We start from the raw sequence: 21,068 nt of genomic DNA on the forward strand, positions 1-21,068 counted from the left end.
CCATAAATGAATGAATGCTACATTTCATGAATGTGGATGATTCCACTCCCTAAGACAATTGATACATCTCCCTTTATTAATGATGGTACAGCTCCCTTGAACAATTAAGGAAGGATCAACCCAACAAAATAATACAACATAATTTAATCACTCAACCAATTAATGAATCTCAATAAATGTTGAAATTAAACTATATAATTACGGTGTAAGATAAGCAATGATCAATTTGCATCTCATGATTATAAAATAAAATAATTTATCAATAGAAAATGATTTGTTGTTTAACAATACTCTCTCTTGTTTAAAATTAATTAACAGGTAAAATTAATGAAATATTTAAAAAAAAAAGAGAAATGAGATTCTGGATACTTTTTATAGATAATAGAATATTTTTAAAGATAATTGTTAAAATTACTTTAAAAATAATATTTGGAATAAAATTATCTTATGATGAAATAAATTTAAAAATTCGTTAATATTTGATAATGATTTTAATAGTTAGAATAAAAGTATCTCATTATCTCAAATAGATTCTTCATAATACTTTTTTTTTATTTCATTAATGTAACCTAATTAAAACCTTACAAAAACCACTTGGAAGGAATGAGTCGTGGCAGATTTAGAGAGGCATAAGGGGGATACAAAAACCCGCAAGGCGGGACCCAAGTGTATGATAAAACCCCGGGATTCGCATTGCAAATTTGCCAACAACAACCTAAGCTATCAGTCTCAGGGCTGACCGACTGAGGAGCCACCGATCTGATTTCATTCTCTCGCACTCGCACTCGCACTCGCACTCGCACGCGTACTCGCTAGGCTAGCGAGTCGCACTTACGAAAGGAACCTAAGTCCGGTGTTGCACAAACAAGTTCATCTCCCCGTCAAATGTTTATATCCCATTCCCCTCTGCTACCCCATAGATTCCCCCCAAATTCTCATTGCCCATCCCTTCTTCTAATTCTTCAAATTCCCCTCCCCAACTTCTCTACCCAACCTCTCTCGCTCTCTTCGTATATTTTCAAGGGTTTTCGTTGGCTCGTCCATGGCATTTTCTTAATTATGGTGGCCTGTTCCAGAGGATTCACGACTCAGCTCGAGTTAAAGCTCTCCTCCGCTCTCTTTATCTCTTATGGATTGGCACCGAGTAAAAAGAAGAGAATGTGCTTTCCTCGTGATCCGCTCACTTTGTTGAGTCGAATCAGTTGCTGCTGCTCCGACCCCGTGGTTCCTGTCCGTAGAGCCACCCGTTCCGGAAAGAGAAATGAGAAGGTTGAGGACTGGCGATTCGACTCCAAGAAGTGTCCTCTCTGGGTCAGAGTCCAGGTCCCGTCTGCAACCGTTCGCTTCAGCTCAGTACGTCACGCTCTTCTCATACTATCTTGTATCGCATCTAGCTTGGAATGTGTTCGCATATCATGTGTTCTATCAATTCGCATGTATGTCTATACTCATGTCCATTATAGTGAGTGAATAATGGTATTCTTAACTTTATTTATCGAGGAGCAACAGGATGAGCGACTTCCTGGTTTAGATAAGGTGTTTCATTTTGAGAATACTATTATGAAATTAATTCTGTTTGCTCGTTTACTGTGACATCCTCAAAAGCCGGTTGCCATTATTTATTTGTTAAATGTAGGAATTGTAATGCTGTGATCACTTCGAATTTACCAAAGCTAATGTTGATTTTATGGTATGATGTTTACAGATCTCGAGTTGCTTCCAAACAAGAAAAGTTCTACTCTCGGTGTACCCCAAGAAATTCTGGTCCTCAGTCTCGTGATACTCCTCCAAAAAGAGGTAAAAAACGATGCTGTTTAAACTGCAGAAAGTTCTATTATGAAACTCTCGCTGTGCTTGTTTATGTCTTTATAATTTCAAATGTCATTTAGACAAGATAACCGTGCCTAATAAAGGATAGGGTGGTTTGTTTGTTTCTTCATTGTAGACACTGGTATTGCCAACGAGAAGGACTGGGGCATTAGTTTGTTAAATGAGAGTGTTAATGAGTCTGGCACTAATGATGATGGCAGTACCTGGTATCAGGAAAGTGGGGAAGACCTTGATGAAAATGGATACCGATGTAGGTGGACAAGGATGGGTAGTAAATCCCACGATGGTTCCTCTGAATGGAAGGAAACGGTATAAAATTATTCTTATTTTATGTAACATTTTTATGTACGAGTTTGTTTATCTTAAAGTGGCAATTGAGAAGCATTTTCTATGGTCTTTCAGATATGGAATGAACATGGTCTTATGACTGTAGATTAAAGCAATTAGGTGCTGCATTTTCCACTATAGTAGCTGTAGAAAATAAGGCAATATCATGAGTGACATCCATATTTAACATTCAAATCTTGTTGGAAAAATTTCCTTAAAATCAATCATGTTAAGAGAATTCATCCTAGGAAGAAATTTCTTTCTGCATTTTCTGTAACTTGGAAGAGATTTATAAGAGGCCATCATTTGCTATGATTTCTAATGTACCCAAAGTTCTGCATGTGATTGGCGGAACTTGCTAATTTGCAAGCCTTGTTTGCTGATTATTGTCATGCATATCTGTATTCAAAATTATCGGTATATTCAGTGACATTATGTGAAGCATATATTTGTTATCATTATAATTTAAAGGAAACACTCAAATTCAATTAGCATATTCTTTTGTGCTTTGCAGCAATGATTGATCAGCCAACTTGTCTTTTGTTTAATTTGGATGTGGGTGCCAACATATTGGGACACTGAATCCTCTTCCTTTTGAGGCTGTGTTAACTCAAGAACATTCAGTGATCTTAAGCTTGAGATCTAGGCACCCAAATGGTGTTAAATGACTTTTAATGTTAGTTAAATTGAGGAAGAAAAGAACTTTAAAGATTGAATTTATAACCATATTATCATCCCAGGTGGTTAATTGGATTTATATGTCCTTGACAGTGGTGGGAGAAAAGCAACTGGAGTGGATACAAAGAGCTAGGTACTTAGTTATCTTTTCATTGATTTATTCTATGAAATGAATTGTGGTAATTTCACATGGTTTCTTGCTTCAATGATCTAAATTCATCTGAGCATGGATATGTCTAACTTTTATTACTATATCTCGTAGGTGTTGAGAAATCAGGAAGAAATGCTGAAGGAGATTCATGGTGGGAAACTTGGAAAGAGGTGCTTCATCAAGATGAATGGAGGTCTTTATTTTCACATCATTCACTTCAGCAGGAAACACTTCAACGTTAAATCAATAAATTATCATATAGTGACAAATGGGATATTTTCAGTTTATCATGCTTGCAATTGTCACCAGTACAATAATTACTAGATCTTTGAAACTGCAGTAATTTAGCAAGGATAGAGAGTGCTCAGAAGCAAGCTAAATCAGGCAGTGAAAATGCTGGTTGGTATGAGAAATGGTATGGAATTAATGGTAGTAAATTTCATTCATATTAGTACTCCTATTATTATTACTTCATACTGTGACTTATTTTGGTAGGTGGGAGAAGTATGATGCTAAAGGCTGGACAGAAAAAGGGCACATAAGTATGGTAGACTTTTTTTTTATTGACATGTTAGATTCTGGAAATTTAGATGGCAGTTTTTATTGTCTCCATGAATACTTAAACTGATTGATATTATAAATGTCACTCTCTTTACTCGTATTGTTAAGGCCATTCCAACCTCAACTGCCTATGGTTTTTACATTAAAATCTGTTCTATACTTTAACGATATTTAGATTATAAATTTCCTTCTCTTTATATTCTCATATTGGTCAGGCCATCCCACTTCAAGCACTTTCCTAGTTTATTATATTAAAATCTCTGTTCCTATAACATTCAGGACAGATAAATGGGCGGAGACTGAGGGGAACTAAATGGGGAGATAAGTGGGAAGAGAAGTTCTTTGCTGGATTGGCTCACGTCAAGGGGAGACATGGCATGTATCTCCTGGTGGTGAACGTAAGTTTAGTCATTTCACCCTATCTGCATGTGAATTGTGATGCATAATTTCACGAGGTTGTTTGGTTCAGGTTAGGTTGTACATAATATTAGCCATTTTGTTTATCCTTATGGGAAAAAAACTATCCTTTATTTCTCTAAAGTTTGCACTTAGCATGAGCACCATATTCGGTAGGCAAACCTGTGGAAGATTTCAAATCAATTTACGCTGAAATGAATAGTTTTATTGTACTAAAGCTGTAACAAGGAGCTGTTGGGAATATAAATTATTTTTCCAATGAAACCTACGTTCATTCACTAGGAATGAAATTTATGTACAGGTTTCAAGTAGGCTTCTGTCTTAGTGGGAAGTAAACGCTTAGTTGAATATTGTTCCCTTTCATGGCATTGACAATGGCCGGTAGAATTCTTCAACACTGGTTGTAAATGTTGAGTAGTTGTATGATACTTGTTTCCTTTTTGGTTTTTGGTGAGTAGGCATATAGAAGCGACTAAGGGATGTTTTGCCTAAAATTCCTCTATAAAGTGAAACGATGTGATATTTTATATTTGTATTTGTTGCTCATCCAGTTTTATTTGCTTTTTATACTTTTTTTTTCCCTTGGTTACTAAGATACGATTGGTCTTACAGGCTGGTCGAGAAAATGGGTGAGGAGCATACGGGTATGAAACATTGGTTCAAACCCCTAAACTTTTTCATGTAATAAGCTAGAATTGCAATGCTTTAACTGCTCATGTCTCATTTTAAATTATTTTGTGATTAAACATTTAAAATTTGGAGCCAGGCTTTTATTTGATCTTGCATTTCACTCGGATGCATTATCAGCCACAGTAGGGGCTAATGTGCTTTGTATCATAAACAGAAAAGTTCACAAATACGGGAAGAGCACAACCGGTGAAAGCTGGGATATTGTTGTTGATGAGGAGACATACTACGAGTAAGAGCATGCAGCTTTTGGCTTTAGTTCAACAGTTGTAAATGCTTTTCTTTTTGTGTATAAATATGGGAAAGAAGAGTAGCGTGTAATATTATTTGTAAAGACAGTAGCAGTTTGGAGCAGGAATCTGACACGTGTTTGCATTTTGTTTTAGGAGAACCTCACTATGGATGGAGTGTGGTGGGCGACTCGAGCCAGTTGCTATCGATACAACCTCGGGAGAGGCCGCCTGTGTGTACCCACCCCTTATTTCGGGTCAAGGTGATGATGACCAATTAGACAAGCCTCCCTCTTCAAAATCATGAGAGTAGGCTCGTTTGTTTTTCTCCTTTTCCTTTGTTGACCCTAATTTATTTTGCTTTAGGTGCTCCATTTCATTTAATCATATTGGTTTAAACTCCAAACGTGCGTCAGAGACATTTGGATTATTTCAGTTTTAATTTATTCATGTTCCAATCCATTGGCGCTTTAAGGTAAATCTAGAAAATGCTACCTGTGTAGGGATTGACCAATAAACTGAACTAAAAGAAAACTAACGTGATTCATTAAAATCATAATTATTCACCAACCACAACAATGAGTGTCCAGTGGGATGAGGCAATAGGTTTTCTAGCAAGATTCGGAGTTTGACCTCTGTTTGTAAATGGAGCAAACTGGATTGAAAGAGATGTCTTCGTCTTCGTAATACTAATTTGGATTAGTTGATAAATAATAAATAAGAGAGATTAAAAAAATCATAATTATTCAATTGGAACATTTTTTTTTGGGGTACATTCTTGGGTGAAGGTATCTTGCAAGTAAATGTTGGACAGAGAAGAGGCGGGAACGCCGTGGGATTAATGGTGGCGATGATTGTGGACTGACTATTCAACATTAAAAATAAGGGTAAAGTATACGGGTGATTATTTAATTATTACTCTTTTTTTTTATTTGATCACCGTTGTTTCGATTGTATCAATCAAATCACCCAATAATTTAAATACTTCAATCAATTACTAGCAGTTAACTTTTAACTATTAATTTGGTCATAATTTTAAATTAATTTAATAAATTTAATCTCTCAATGAGATATTGACATGTGTCACCACATGATTGTAAGTTATTTAATTTTATTATTTAATTGTTTTATTTTTTATCCACTCAATTGTGACACGTGTATAATCAATTAATTAAAATAAAGTAAAGAAGAGCATACGCTAAAGAAACATGCAATTAGAATATTACTCATGCGTGAAACCACTGAGCTAACCTACCTACGTTGTACATATTAAATCATTGTTATATAACATATTCTAACTCAAGGAAAGCAAGTTGATTAGAATCTTTTAATATAATTAACAATTTATTTTTATTAAATATAAATGTTCGAATCAATTTTTAATTAACTAAAAAAATTCATTTAAATTCTTTTAGTATCACTATTTAATACAAATTTAATATTTTAATAAAAATATTAAAAGTAAATTAAACCCATAATTACTTAACTATTTTAATATCTTTAAAAACCATTTCAATAAAAATAAATAAATATTTTAAACTTAATTATTGAGTCTGAATATTTTATTTTTAATAAAAGTTTAAAATTATTAATTAAATTAAAAATATTTGATTTAATAGTATATATTAAATTATAAAAGTAAAAAAATCTAATTTAAAATTTTAATCTCATCTTACTATAAAAAGATTCAGTTTAAAATTATATATATATATAATAATCAATTAGATATTTACTTTGGCTTGATGGATAATATACTCACACGCTACCCTAATCCCTTGAGTAGTATTTTACATCTTTTTTACCCTTCCATTAGTTAGAATAGGTTATTTAAAATTCTAAGTGAAGAGGTTAGCTGAGTGGTTTCACGCGTGCTTGTTATTCATCTAAACCTAGTTTCAAAGCCTTTCAATTGTAAATTTCTACCAAACACATATCACAATTTGAGTGGATACAAAATAAAATAAATTAAATTAAAAATAATTTTTTATCACGTGGTAACACATGTTATTATTTAATTGGGAGATTACATTTATTAAATTGAATCAAATATGTAATTATACCAAGTTTTTTAATTGCCACATCACCTCCTCCGTAGAAATTATCAAAATACTCGAAGTCAACGGATCCCGACCTAACCCAACCTTATAGAGGTCGTTTTTTGTTGTTGAAATTTCAAGGATTGGGGCTGGACGGGTTATACACACACATATATTAATACTTTTTATTTTTATATTATTATAATATATTATTTAATTATTAAAAATATAAAAATTATTGTACAATATATTAATTTAATCATTTATAAATAATTATAAATATATATTATAAATATATTATTTAATAAAATTAATATATCATATTAGATTGAGTAGGGGTCGAGATTTTAGTTTATTTAGGTATATATTTTCGGGTCGGGGTTGGAGCGACCAAAAAATTGACTCTCTCCACCCACCCCATGCCCATCCCTACTCCTCCGTTAAAAGTTAACGGCTAGTGGTTTGATTGAAGCATTTAAATAGTTGGGTGGTCTGATTGATTAAATTGAAACATCGATGGTTAAAGTGAAAAGGGGTAATAATTGGTGGTCATCAGTGTTGTTTACCCTTAAAATAATAATGAAATAAAATTGTTAAATATTTAATGGTTTAATACAAAAATAAGTGTCTAAATTATACCCTAAAATACAATTTGGTGTCTAATTTTTTTCTTCTAAAAACAGGTGTCTAACGTTTTCTCCGCTACATTTTAATTATTTACCATTATTTTTAATTTTTTAATAAAAAAATATTATTTAAAAAATAAAACCCCTTTCCCTCATCATCCCTCTCCCTCCCGTTGCCCCACCTCTGACGACAAACGATCACCATTGGTCGAATTTTGTTCGGAACATGACAAGGAACACAAAGGTGGCGACTATGTAACGTTTGGACAGTTATAGAAGTCGAAATCTTAGAAAACTTAAACGAAAACCTAAAATCCGACGATACTTTGAGACATTTTCATGACGATCAACACAATTTCATTGTGAATGAGGACAAGGTTTTGGTCGCAATGGCGAGAAGATTCTGATGGTACAACGTTATTGCCACATATCGAAGGTGGTCGACCGACAATAGAAAATGTTAAATTTGGGATTTTTTGGTTTTTTAATTATAATATTAATTTTTTAAATAAAATAAATTTAAAATTTTATATACATGACATGTATCAAATAACAATTAAATTTAACAACTAATACGACCTATACACTTAAAATTGTAACATTAGAAATTTTAGGCACCAATTTTTAACAAAATTTTTTAAACACTAAAAATATGGAGATAAATTTAATCACTTATTTTTATATTAATCCTATTTCAATAAGAAAAAATAGACATCTGAATGAAAAGTAGCTGTAATTCGAACTTCTATTCTTGGATATCGTTGGATAAAAACACATGATCATGACAAACCATACCCTTTTTTTTTGTAACACAAACAAAAAAAAACCATACTTCTAATACACAATTTCAGTGAACGTTCGCATTGGCGCTGGTTAAATAGTATAATATATTAACAAAAGAGAAAATAATCTCAATGACCAAAAATACCTTATAATATATGATTTTAATCAATATTTTTTAAATTTGTCAAAATGACCAATTAAATCGCAATGCGATCGATAATTCACAACGCGATCTTCGATATCGCAAATCAGTTTCCAGATTCGCAACGCGAACATCGACTATAGCAATGCGAACTTCGACTATCGCAATGCGATTTTCCAAATTCGTTACGATAGTCTAAATTCGCGTTGCGATAATCCATGTTCGTTGCGATAATCGAAGTTCGCGTTGCAATTTATTCCAAATTCGTTGCGATTGTCCAAAAAAAATTGGTTAAAATCGTATATTATAAGACATTTTTTGTCACTGAGGTTTTTCTCTTAACAAATCATAATTACATAATAATTATTACAAAACGCAGGGGGGACAAATTAACAACTGAAATATAATTGAATGTAGATCAAATAAATTTAAACAAGCCTAAAACATTGATCAGATCACAAAAGGTCGTCCATCAGATTGTTAACTTGATCAAGACTGTGAGAAAGTAAAGATCGAATTATAATTAATTATTTCAACTATTCAAGATATTCAAACAACTGTGGGTTAGTATATTTCAAATCAAATTCGAACTAAAGTATTTTGATTAGAATAATATAATTCAAATTAACTCTTATAACTATTTAATTTACCATTTAAAAATTTAATCGATTACCTTTTCCCATATTTAGAATGCACAATCTCACGCGGTCCCAGCTTAAAAAGTACGAAAGAGTAGCACACCATTGATTCAAAACTCTCTGGATACATGAACAAAATCTTTGTCGGTTTGTTACTGAAGCTAAACCAATCAGTTCAGAACCAAAAAGGTAGAACGAAGTTCAGATATATATATATCATAGTCTTGTATTATTATGAAATAGGGTTTACCTCGAAAGTAGTCTGGTCTACTGGATTGAACTTTTAAAGCAGTCTTCGCTTGAGGTTTTATCACCTGCATAGATCTGCCACCCAACACTCAAGCTCTTTATGTTATTTAGAGGTAATCTTGGATTAAATCGTTCACTGAAAGTAGAGTTTCTATTTCAAATACCTCAAAGTTGAATGACATGGGTACTCTCACAGCTTCGTACATGTAATCTGGTGCCGTCCCGTGTGCCAAATACCTGAAATCAGCAACTTTCACATATTACTGGTCCTGCACCAACTGGAAAGAGTTTTGGTATTATACAGTAAAAGCTACCACAAAATCATCATTGCTTCACGTATAAGAATACAACCAGACAGATTTTCCATCAGAACCAATCTTGCAATGCCCATGGCAATGAACCTTATTCAGTTCTTCAGTCAATGCTTTCATTCGCAGCCCCTGGCAGTCCGTCAGGGTACAGTTTTTGTGGTCATATGGCATAAAAACAGTGCCTGAAATGGATTGATGCATATTGCAAATAAACAGGATTAATCCATCTTGACAAAATAATCCATGGAAAAGAAACACAAAAACTAATTCAAGATGCCACAAAACATCCAACTAAATCTGGAGTTAAGCTGCGATGAACCCATTTCGAGAAGCAAGCTCTCCCAGCGTTGTTTCTTTTTTTTTCAAAACCTTGCTGATGGTGATATCCAAAAGTTCACATTTATGTACAACTTAAGTAATGAACAAAAGTCGAGGCAATTCAGCATCACTTACCTCCGTCCCAGAGTGTACATTAACCCAAATGTGAGGATTAAATGATGTGGCAATATCTCGAATGATTTTGGTTTCAGGTTCGCTGAAAGGAGCAGTTCCAGGATACTCTTCGGCTGGATCATAGTCCTATATGATTGACGAAAGCTTTCAAATGGAAAACTTCACTATGTAAACAACGTTAATAAACATTTAAACATTAAACTGTAGCATAAAAAAACAATTTGAAATAGAATTTGCATGAAGGAAAATGCAAGGCATAATGAACCTTCTCCTTCCTTCCCCAATCAACACCCCAATTCCAGTCGAGATCAACTCCTCTCCCTGCCAATGAAACCCAAATTTAAAACATTTCAACTTCTTGCAAAAAAATCCTTCATATTTTACATTATTGCAATAAAATTGCTTTACCATTCCTCCTTCACAAAGTTTTCCTGCTTCGACAAGCTTCCGGCCATTCATATTCTCAATGGTACCAGCTATTCATATCATTGCATGTTAGCAGTCGAGTTAATTGAAGTTAAAAATAAACTAAATTTGCATAAAACACTCACTTCACTGTACAGAAAAATTTATAGATACACGAATTCGCATTGTGGCAAAACAAAAGCTAAGAATGTTCCCGACAGTAAATTAATTATACCTTGACAACTAAATTCTCAAGGTTTAAGGAAGCATGATCCATTCCAGGTAGAAACTATTCTTCACTTAATATTGACACAATTCGTAAAGCCAGTTCCGACGTGATAAGCTCTCGCAAGTGCTGCCCAAAATCCTGGAAGACAAGGAATTGTGTGTCAAGAATGCCACTACACTAGAAACGAAGTTAACGAACACAGTCATTGCATGCAAATCTAAGCATTGGATTTCAATCTTTAATAACTAAAGTGCGAAAACATCAATTGTTCTTCCATGCTATTCACCAAACATTATTATGCAAGAAACTTACAAGAAGTATCCGGATCTTGGACCTGTCATCACTCTGTTTCCCACTCTGGCCATAAGTAACAACCGTGACATTGGCATTGTAGCCTTCAGTCCCAGATTTGAGGGTTTCGACCTGAATATGATATTGGTAATGTTAAATCAAATCCCCACACAATAATTGTTTCCAAGTATAAAGAAGTTGTGCTCCACCTACAGTGAGTTTGTCAGGATGTCGATGGACCAAAGACTCGACCTTTTCAATCAAATCAGTACTGCAAAATTGTATTAAGAGTGAATCAAAATAAGAAACAAGATAGATTAAGGGATAAAAAAACTCTTACAAGGAAGATGAATTTCATAAAAGCAGATAAAGGAAGGCATCAGCCATCACAAACTCATTTTTTCCTAAAATTTCCTTAATCTTTCTACCTCGGTTTCACTTTTTTCAACTGTATATCAAGCTGATGAATATCCTCGCCATTCAGATATTATAGGTTCAAATAGTAAATATATAATTAGATGCATACATATTCGAATACATTATCTAATATGAATCAACAGTGAATTAAAAAATGAGCACCGGCATAACCGCATAACACTGAAATGAATCTTATTTTAATTCAAAATTTTCAGATATTTGAATGTGTTGTTGGATGTTAAGTTATTTGTACAAAATTTTTATATACGAATCCAGCATTCATTTATATATTTAGTTAATGCTTAATTTTATATTTTATTCAAAAACAATTTAACAAATTAAAGTTTTTGTAGTGGGCCGTATTTAAAAAGAAAAACAAATACTAATTGCTTCTAAAAAAATTCAAATAAATAAACGAATCCTGAGACTTGCATGAAACAAAAGAAATGCATATCGGATACCCGGAATGGTAAAGATCTCGGTTGATGGGAGTTTGATCAGGTTGGGGGGCGACCGGCAGCAGCGTAAACAGAATAGAAACTTGGGAAACAAGCCAAGAAGTAGAGGGAAGAGGAGAAATAGACCAGCCATTGCCCGGCAGAATTAGAAAAACGTTCGGGACGATAATATAAAAGGCAACAATTTGTGCCTTTCAGCGAAGATTCTCTTGCTTTTCTTTTGAGTTTCCATGACCAATTATTTATATTGAATTCGCGGGGGGAGAGTGTGTAAGAAATGTGTGGCTTTCTCGGTTTGTCTCCTGGATTTTCTCCATTCCACCGCCTTCCTGTTCTATTTCCCGCTTTTTTTTGGGCTTTTTCAATTTTTTAACATTTTTTAAAAATAATTTTAGGATGTCATGGAATTATTTATAACTCTTATTTTAAATTAATTTTTAATTTTTAAATATTTTATATTACTTTTTAAATTATATTTTTGTTTTAAATTAATTTTTAAAATATTCTAACTCCATCTTCAAATTATTAATATCATTTTTGTTTCAAAGATTCTCGATACATTATTTATGTATTTTTTCGTCAAAGGTATTTTGTGTATCATTTTGTACCCCAAAATCTCTTCTCGATCAAGATTCCAAAAGAGCATCTTCATGAAAAAAAGTTGAACATTCAATATTTCTTGAAAATTCGCGATATTTTAATATGATATTTAACAAGTTTATTTGATCTATTAGAGTCAAATTTATCGTTAATTAATCATATTCACTCAATCTTCCAAACTACATGTAGTTATTATAACTTTACACCTAACACCATACTAGGATTCATTATAAATTTTCTCGTCTAAGATAAAAAAAAAAGGATAAAATCATATATCACTCATTTATCTTTTATCTACCTCCTTATGAAATATAACTTTTGAACATTAACCAACCATTGCGACTCTCCGTTGATGCAACTAATTTGTTCTCGTTTAACAATTTTATTTTATTTTCTTTAACATGTAATCGTTTTTGAAATAAAAACAATGCTAATAGTTTATGAATTGATATAGAGTATTTTAAAATTTATGAATTAATTTAAAATAAAAATCATATTTAAAGATTAAAATTCTAAAATTGTTGTATAATTAACTCTATTTTTTATTCGGTTAATTAATAAAATTAGACAATTATATATCAGCCAAGTGAATTTGTTTGTTTATTAATTACGAAAAGCAAATTTATTAGTACTGTTTAAAATTAGGGTAAAGTGTATAAATGATCTCATAACTATAATATGTTGTTTTATTGAGTCATCGACTATTAAAGTTATAAAATAGTCATCTAATTAAAGGATGTTACTTTTTTTGAGTCCCCTAACTATTAAAATTTATAAAATGGTCATTTGACTATTCATCGTGCTTCAAACTCGTCTTTTTTATTAAAAAAGTGAGGATAGTTTGAGCTTAATGTTAACATGCTGATTGGGATATCATAGTCGTTGGAGATTCTGAGATCAAATTATAGTATATCTCAGTCAGTAAGTTAACATCCAATTGAAGTTGTCATTAAATTTTTAACGAAAAATTATGAGTTTGGAATAAAATAAATAATCAAGTGACTATTTTGTAACTTTTAATAGTTGGAGGATTAAAAAATAATGTTTTATGATCAAAAGATCATTGTGTAACTTTTAATAATTAAAAGACTTAATAAAATAATATCTTATAGTCGAGGAACCATTTATATATTTCACCTTTAAAATTAATATTAGAGATAAATTTATGAAAATGTTGATGAATACACGGAAAATACTCATCGTGTATGCCGTTACCATAAGCACAGACGGTGACTGAAACTGGAACTGGAGTTGTCTCAGGAACTGATTATTGTTTGGTGTCCCTTTCTTGGTACCGTGATGGGATCGGATTCCTTAGCTAAATCTGGCTCGGCATTTTTCAATTTGCTTTAGTGGAAGACAAGTACAAATATGACGATAGAACAAAGGTGTCGGCAAATTTCAACTTTGGATGGCCACATGGAGTATGGACCCATCTCATTCATTGCAAATCTGCATTGGTCAAAAGCACTAATTACATGTCCACACACTTGCTACTTTATAATACTACTTCTTACTGCATTTGCTTTTTCTTTCATTGTCAGAAACAAATGAATGACTAATGTTGCACAAATGAGTCGCTGATGATCAAAGGACTGGGATCGAACTCGGCCACTTGGAGAAGCTCCTCATCGCGTTCAATTATCGCCATGTCCTGTTCATCCAGGTCACCCATGCTTCTATGCCATCACCCAGTTTTGTGTCCACCAAAATGACCAGATTCATGAACATTGGAGTTTCCGTCCCGAAACTGCTGACCCATAAAGGTTTTCCCCATCCAAAATCAGCTTCGTAGAACCCCAACTTACACCAACTGCTAAACCCAAAATGATCTAATCCGTGTTGGGAAGCTTCATCACCTATTTCACTAATAATTTCAGAAATCAGAGATTTCCCTTCTTCATCGTCTCTTAGTTTCTTTATAATCACCATCGACTCTCGATATTGCTTTCCTCACCTGTCCGACCAAATCAGCTAAATCCATCGTGTTTTCACTCTTGGTCTTCGCTGATGCAATCCACATGAGATTCCCTGTAGAATTCTCCGTGTTATACGCCATTCGTCTCCGTAGATTCACTAGGTGGTTAACAAGGAAGCTCTATGAAAACCGTTATTCTCTTTGGAAGCAGCCATCGTGCACTTCCATAAGAAAGCTGAAACAGTCTCGACTCTAGTGGGGCACTTGCCCAAGATGGTAGCTCGGGCCTTGAGAGCGGCTATCGATGAAGCACCGAATACGATTCTCCTAGTAACACTCTTGCCTTTCTTAAACAAAGAACCCCACATCACTAGCGATGAATCTCTAAGCCACAAATCATCCGCGCTAGGGAAGAGAGACGTCGAAATGAAGTTGGGATTTATTATAGTTTCCTTACAGCCACGAGCTGTTGCAGTCCATGCTTTGAGAAAGGTGCTTAGGGCGGCGCCGTCGAGAATCTTATGGGAAATGCATACGCCGATAGCAATGCCGCCACATCGGAACATGTTCACTTGAATATTGGTCACGTAAGTTCCTGCAGTTGGTTCTTTCGGATTGAAGTCGCGGGGAAGGAATCTAGGCAAAGCCAGAAGGTCGGGTTGTTCAAGAAACTCGTCGAAACGACAATTAACTAGAGCTTCGACGAAATAAGCTCCTTCATCGCTGCACACGATGGACAAATCGTCTCTGATCCTCCCTGCAAGAGGGTAAAAGCGTGTTAAGGTGTTGGATAAAGATTTTTTCAACAGCTCGGGTCTGTCGGGAACAATCTCATGATCCGGAGGGTAAAATAAGATGATCGGAGCGTATGGGACGGGAATAAGCTGGTCCAAAAGCGAGAGTTTGAAGATCTTAAGGTGTTGAGGTGTTGGAGAAGATGGTTGTATGAGTTGTGTGGAGATGATTTCCACATCCATTTTCATTATTTTGTCTTAATGACAATCCACCAAACTTTTGTTTTTGAGCATAGGCTAATATGCTCGACCTGCTTTATAAATGCAAACAGAAGGTGAACTGAAATGTGTAGAGTGAGATGACCAAGCACTCCTTTACGAAGATTCCTCCAACTTCGTTAACAGATCTTTTAGAGGCGGCTCATTCGAAGATTTGATGGCATATTTGAAGTTTGGACTTGTCTACAACTAAAAAAAATTTGAATTGTCTTCCAATTTGAATTTTGTAACATTTTGATATACAACATTTAGAGAATATGCCTTGTGAATTAATTTAATAAATTTAAATATCAAATTAAAAATTAGTCAAATCTAGGTTTGAAAATTTGATATATGGTAATTTTCAGTTCGACGGTAAAGGTGGGTGATATCTAAATGGCGACTCTCACACCAGCCTTTTGTTTTTTAGCAATTGTTAGTTAGTTACTAGTTGATTTATGGAACTTTGCCGTCCGAATTTCAAAGTACTGGTGTCTTCCCCAGTCACTGAACTTTAGAGTGTTTGCATTTTGGTCATCAAAATACAATCACTTAACATACTTTCAACACGATCATTATCCTGAATAAAATCACTTAACATACTTTTAAAATGTGAATACAATCGCTTACGTACTGTTAAGAAATGCTTACATAACACGTTAAAGTAATATTTTCTAAAAAAATTAAATTTTTTAGACTAGTTTACACTTGTCGATCTCCTTCTATTTATACCATCTAACTTTTTAGATCGCTTGTTGTTACTGAAAACAACACCCATTATAATCAAAAAGCTTATTTTTTTTTCATGACCTCAAACCATAGAATAATTTCGACTCAGTTTTTCGGAAAATGAGATACAATAAAAGAATAGAAATAAAAGAGAGTATAAGGTGAAAGAATACATTACTAAAAATCCAATGGTACAATTCCATCCACGAAACAAGAGGGTTTTATCTAAATATAAAAATGGTAATTTTCATGGAACATCCACGTGATAATTAACACATATGAGTCATCGATTATTGGATTTTACTGTTGTTGTCTTGTTATAGGGCCAGCATTTGGAGGATGCACACGAAACTGCTATATGTAGTTTCGTCATTGGATTGTTATTCCCATTTAGCTGCAGCATTTAGTGTGACAAAGCCCAACATGGAAATAACGCCTACTTGTTGGAAATTCTTATACAGCTGTTGCATTTTGTCAAAGTCGATTGCTAATTGTCAACCCCTTTCTTTATCTTGCATCCTTTCACATGGAAGAATGGCCCTAGACAAACTTCTATAAATGCTTTCAAAACAACTATAAATGCTTGGTCGTTGGAGATTTGTTAAATTTTTCTTAACGTTTTGGAGATTTGTTAAATTTTTCCTAACGTTTCGTTAGCAAATTATTAAATTTAGTCTATACTTTTTTTTCAATTTCTGCATTTTTATTTTAAAATTGCATTCTCAAATATTAAATTTGTTGAGTTAAATTATATTATTTATATTTTTATATAAATGATAAATTCAATTTTTATCTTCTATTTTTATCATTTCAAATTTCTATAATTTAATTATATTACTTATCTATCACTTAAATTAAGATAAAAAATTTAAACATAGAGAGTATATAGACTAAATTTATTGAGTTGTCAAATTTATTTAAATATTATAAATAATTATTAAATTATAATAAAAAATAAGTATTAAATATAATTTAATAACTAAAATAATTAAAGATTTACTTTACTCTTTGTTTTAGTTTGGGTCATTTTAGTATGGATCTTGGTGGGCTACGCATGTACTTTGGATGTGGGCTAGTATTGTCTATTGAGTTAATTGGTGTCTTGTGTTTATTCAGGGAAAGTGAGTATCAATTACCATCGAAATCTGAATTTATATCAAAAGACGTGACCGTTTGAAACGCTCCTCGTATCTCCCATCCTCTCCGCAATTTCAAAAGTTATAAACCTCACACCACTGTCTCACAATAAAACATACCTTTGTTTCACGTAAAATAATTATTTGAAAACGTTTTTTTTTCGCTTTTTATTATTTGATTGGAGAAGAATAATTTGGTCAAAATTAAAAAATTTCCTGATCAACAGAATTTTCTTTATATTTTTTGAAAAATAATTTACGATTTAATTTTACGTATGTCATTTTTTAAACTTTTCATTCAAAACCTAAATACTCAAAATAATATTATTTTATAAATTTAATATTAATATGATATTTTAATGTCATTTTAATAAAATATTATGATTAACATATTTAAAATATTTATTAATATTTTTAATAATATAATAATAATAATATTATTACAATAATATACTCAATTATATATAATAATATTATTATATTCTTATTTTAATAATATATAATAACTTATTAATAAAAGTTATATTATTTATTAATTTCTTAAAAATAATACTATTGAATTATTAATAGTGAATACTTTTATTTATGTATTTAATATTAATATAATAGTCTAATAATATTATAAAAATTCTTTAAAATATTTATTAATAATTTTAAAATAATAATATATTTTTATTTTTATAGATATTCAATATAATTTATCATATTTTTATTTTAATAGAATATACTAGAATTAATATTTTTATTTATAAAATTATAGATATAATATTTTAATAATAATATTGACATAAATAATATTAAATAAATTATTCTAATATTTTTAAAATATTAATATTAATAAATATATATTATTATTTTTATTGACAATAAATAATTTCTAAAAATGTTTTCCTCTAATAATAATAAGAGAAAATCGCCTCAGTGACCAAAAAAAAATTATAATATACGATTTTAACCAACTTTTTTTGGATTTGCCAAAATGACCAACAAATTCGCAACGCGAAATAAAAATCGCAACGCGATCCCCAGAATCGCAAATCAGTTTCCAAAATCGCAACGCGATTCTTGAAAATCGCGATGCGATAGTACAAATTCGCATTGCGATTTTCCATAATCGCAACGCGAATATGAAAATCGCAACGCGAACACATAAATCGCAACGCGTATCCGTAAATCGCAACGTGTATCCGTAAATCGCAACGCGTATGGGTAAATCGCAATGCGTATCCGTATATCGCAACGCGTATCCGTAAATCGCAACGCGTATCCGTAACCGCAACGTGTATCCGTAAATCGCAACGCGTATCCGTAAATCGCAATGCGTATCCGTAAATCGCAACGCGTATCCGTAAATCGCAACGATAATCCGTAAATCGCAACGCGTATCCGTAAATCGCAACGATAATCCGTAAATCGCAACGAGAATCTGTAAATCGCAACGATAATCCGTAAATCGCACGAGAATCTGTAAATCACAACACTGAAATTTTGGGTATATAACACTGAAATCATAAACTAAATCCCTAAATCGCAACTCATTCCATCTCCATCTATCACTCTCTCCGGCGACATCCGTTCCTATATCCAACGACATCCTTCCCAATCCGGCAACAGGTTTTAGTTTCGCAGCTCGTCTGTTTAGTAAATTAATTTACAACCATGAAATCATCTAATGTTGATCATGTTTGGATAGATTTGTGTTTTGGAGGGTCATGGGATAATGTTCATGGTGTTTTACAATATATGCCTTTACCCATGAATCTTCAACTAAAATTGTCTTTACAAAAGTTAACTTATGAAACTCTAATGCTACGTGTTTCAAATAAATTGAATTTAGAGCCCCTAAGTGGATTTAGGCTATCTTATCAGAGAAATGGTAAAGTTTATTTGTTAACCGACAATGAAGATGTTGAACGATTCATTGCTTACATTAGTGTTTCACAAGATGATGTTACATTGTATGTTGTTGAACCTAGAAGTAGTATTGTTGGGTCAGTAGCGGGTAGTAATCAACTAAGTTTTTCTCAAAACCCACAACCTTTCTCTAATCCAAATCCCAATCAACTTTCAGCACCAAATTCCGGTTTTCGTATTGACCAGTTAGACGATGATGAGCCAACAGAAAAATTGTGAGTACTAGTCAGTATTCGAAATTTGGTCTTGGTCAATATCCGACTTTGATATTGGTCAATACACGGATTTTGATGATTTTCAGAAGAAGAAACAGACCATGCGTGTAATGATATTGATATTGGTCAATACCCGAATTTTGATGATGAAACAGCCGTTGCCGAAGAATGTAATGTTGATGATAATGAGGAGGAAGTTACGACTGTGAATGAACATGTTGAACATCCATTCTGTAATTTATATAATCCTGAAGAAGAAAAAGAAGAAGAAAAAGTCCCCGAAGAAAAGAAAATGCCACGGGCGTATAACTGGAATATGCCAGAATTACTTCAGATACCGGAAGAAGAGTTGATAAAGAAAGCAGTTGATTGTTACACAAAAGTTATTCGTATCAAGAAAGATGATTGTTTTGATACAAAGGAAGACTTGAAGATAGCTTTATATACGAAATGTGTGGAAGATGGCTATCAACTAAAAGTTAACAAATCAAGCAAAGATCGTTTCGAAACAAGGTGTATGATTGACAAAACTGTACGTGGCGTATGATTGCAAAGAATAAAAGATTGCAAAATGTTTAAAGTTAGGACTTTTATTGATAAACATACATGTTCAAGAACCCAAGTTTTTCCTCACCATAGACAGGCAAACAAAAAGGTGTTGGGTGGTTTTCTGGCTGAGTTAATGTTTTTGAATGGCAGGGTATATCGGGGACATGAAATTATGACTGACATGAATGCTCGGTTCAAGATTAGTATATCATATTCTCAAGCTTGGAGAGCCAAATGTTATGCCTTGGAATTGTTGAGGGGGTCGCCAGAAGCATCGTTTGCCCAACTGCCGGCTTATTGTCACAATTTAAAGCTGAAAATCCTGGGTCGGTAACTCATATCAAAACAGATAGAGATGGACGCTTGAGTTGCTGTTTATCGCCATTGGTGCTACGGTTAGTAAATCAATATAATTTTGTTGACTCATTTTTGTTAGTTACATGCATTTCACATTTAAATGATTATATTCTTGTGTATATTTTTTGTAGATTCGTTCGTTTATTACTTGCATGCGCCCAGTTATTATAGTTGACGGAGCACATTTGAAAGGTCGATACCTTGGAGTAAACTTATTAGCAGTAGCCATGGATGCTAACAATGGGATATTGCCAATAGCTTACGGGTTGGCAAATCTGAAACCTCTGATTCATGGACATGGTTTATGGGGCATCTTAGGGATTGCATAGGTCCTATTAGCAATCTGACAATCATATCCGATAGGGCAAACTCAATTGACAACGCTGTTAGAAGGTGTTTCCCAGATGCTTTTCATGGACTTTGTGGTGTTCATTTGTATAGAAATCTAAAATCAAGGTCTGCTGGTATAAAAAAGCACAAATGGACATACTGGAAGGCTGTAAAAGCTTATCGGGAAGTGGATTTCAATAAGCATATAAATTGTTTAAGACGTTGTATACTGTCGGGTAGATTTGATGTCATGGTCTGAAGCCACAAATGGGTCAAATTAGCATCTCCACCCGGATGCTGTACTCTCAGCCATGGCCCGAAGCAGGTTTCCTCAAACAATTGTCTTTGAGCAGGTGAAAGCTTCTTTGCAATTGTAGTGGCCAGGCTGACTTTATTTCTCAAGGTCAAT

The 21,068-nt window shown here is 33.0% G+C and overlaps 2 protein-coding genes and 2 pseudogenes across 2 annotated transcripts; 2 read left to right on the plus strand and 2 right to left on the minus strand.

The window, feature by feature from the left end:
• The first annotated feature begins 790 nt into the window (after positions 1-790).
• On the plus strand, positions 791-4,440 carry LOC120216789. The gene is made up of 9 exons (XM_039214117.1): positions 791-1,353; positions 1,706-1,797; positions 1,946-2,139; positions 2,929-2,968; positions 3,098-3,179; positions 3,327-3,401; positions 3,482-3,528; positions 3,827-3,945; positions 4,423-4,440. The coding sequence occupies exons 1-9, from the start codon at positions 1,262-1,264 to the stop codon at positions 4,438-4,440; spliced, it is 759 nt and encodes a 252-aa protein (XP_039070048.1). The 5' UTR covers positions 791-1,261.
• Positions 4,441-4,589: 149 nt separating this feature from the next.
• Positions 4,590-5,339, plus strand: LOC120216790. Its single transcript, XM_039214118.1, has 3 exons — positions 4,590-4,608; positions 4,658-4,883; positions 5,038-5,339. Exons 1-3 carry the CDS (start codon positions 4,590-4,592, stop codon positions 5,186-5,188), a joined length of 396 nt encoding a protein of 131 aa, XP_039070049.1. The 3' UTR covers positions 5,189-5,339.
• Positions 5,340-9,258: 3,919 nt separating this feature from the next.
• Positions 9,259-14,057, minus strand: LOC120216791 (annotated as a pseudogene).
• Positions 13,868-15,454, minus strand: LOC120216720 (annotated as a pseudogene).
• Positions 15,455-21,068: the final 5,614 nt, after the last annotated feature.

The sequence above is a fragment of the Hibiscus syriacus genome, unplaced genomic scaffold, assembly GCF_006381635.1.
Source record: "Hibiscus syriacus cultivar Baekdansim isolate YM2019G1 unplaced genomic scaffold, ASM638163v2 tig00110163_pilon, whole genome shotgun sequence".
NCBI lineage: Eukaryota > Viridiplantae > Streptophyta > Magnoliopsida > Malvales > Malvaceae > Hibiscus > Hibiscus syriacus.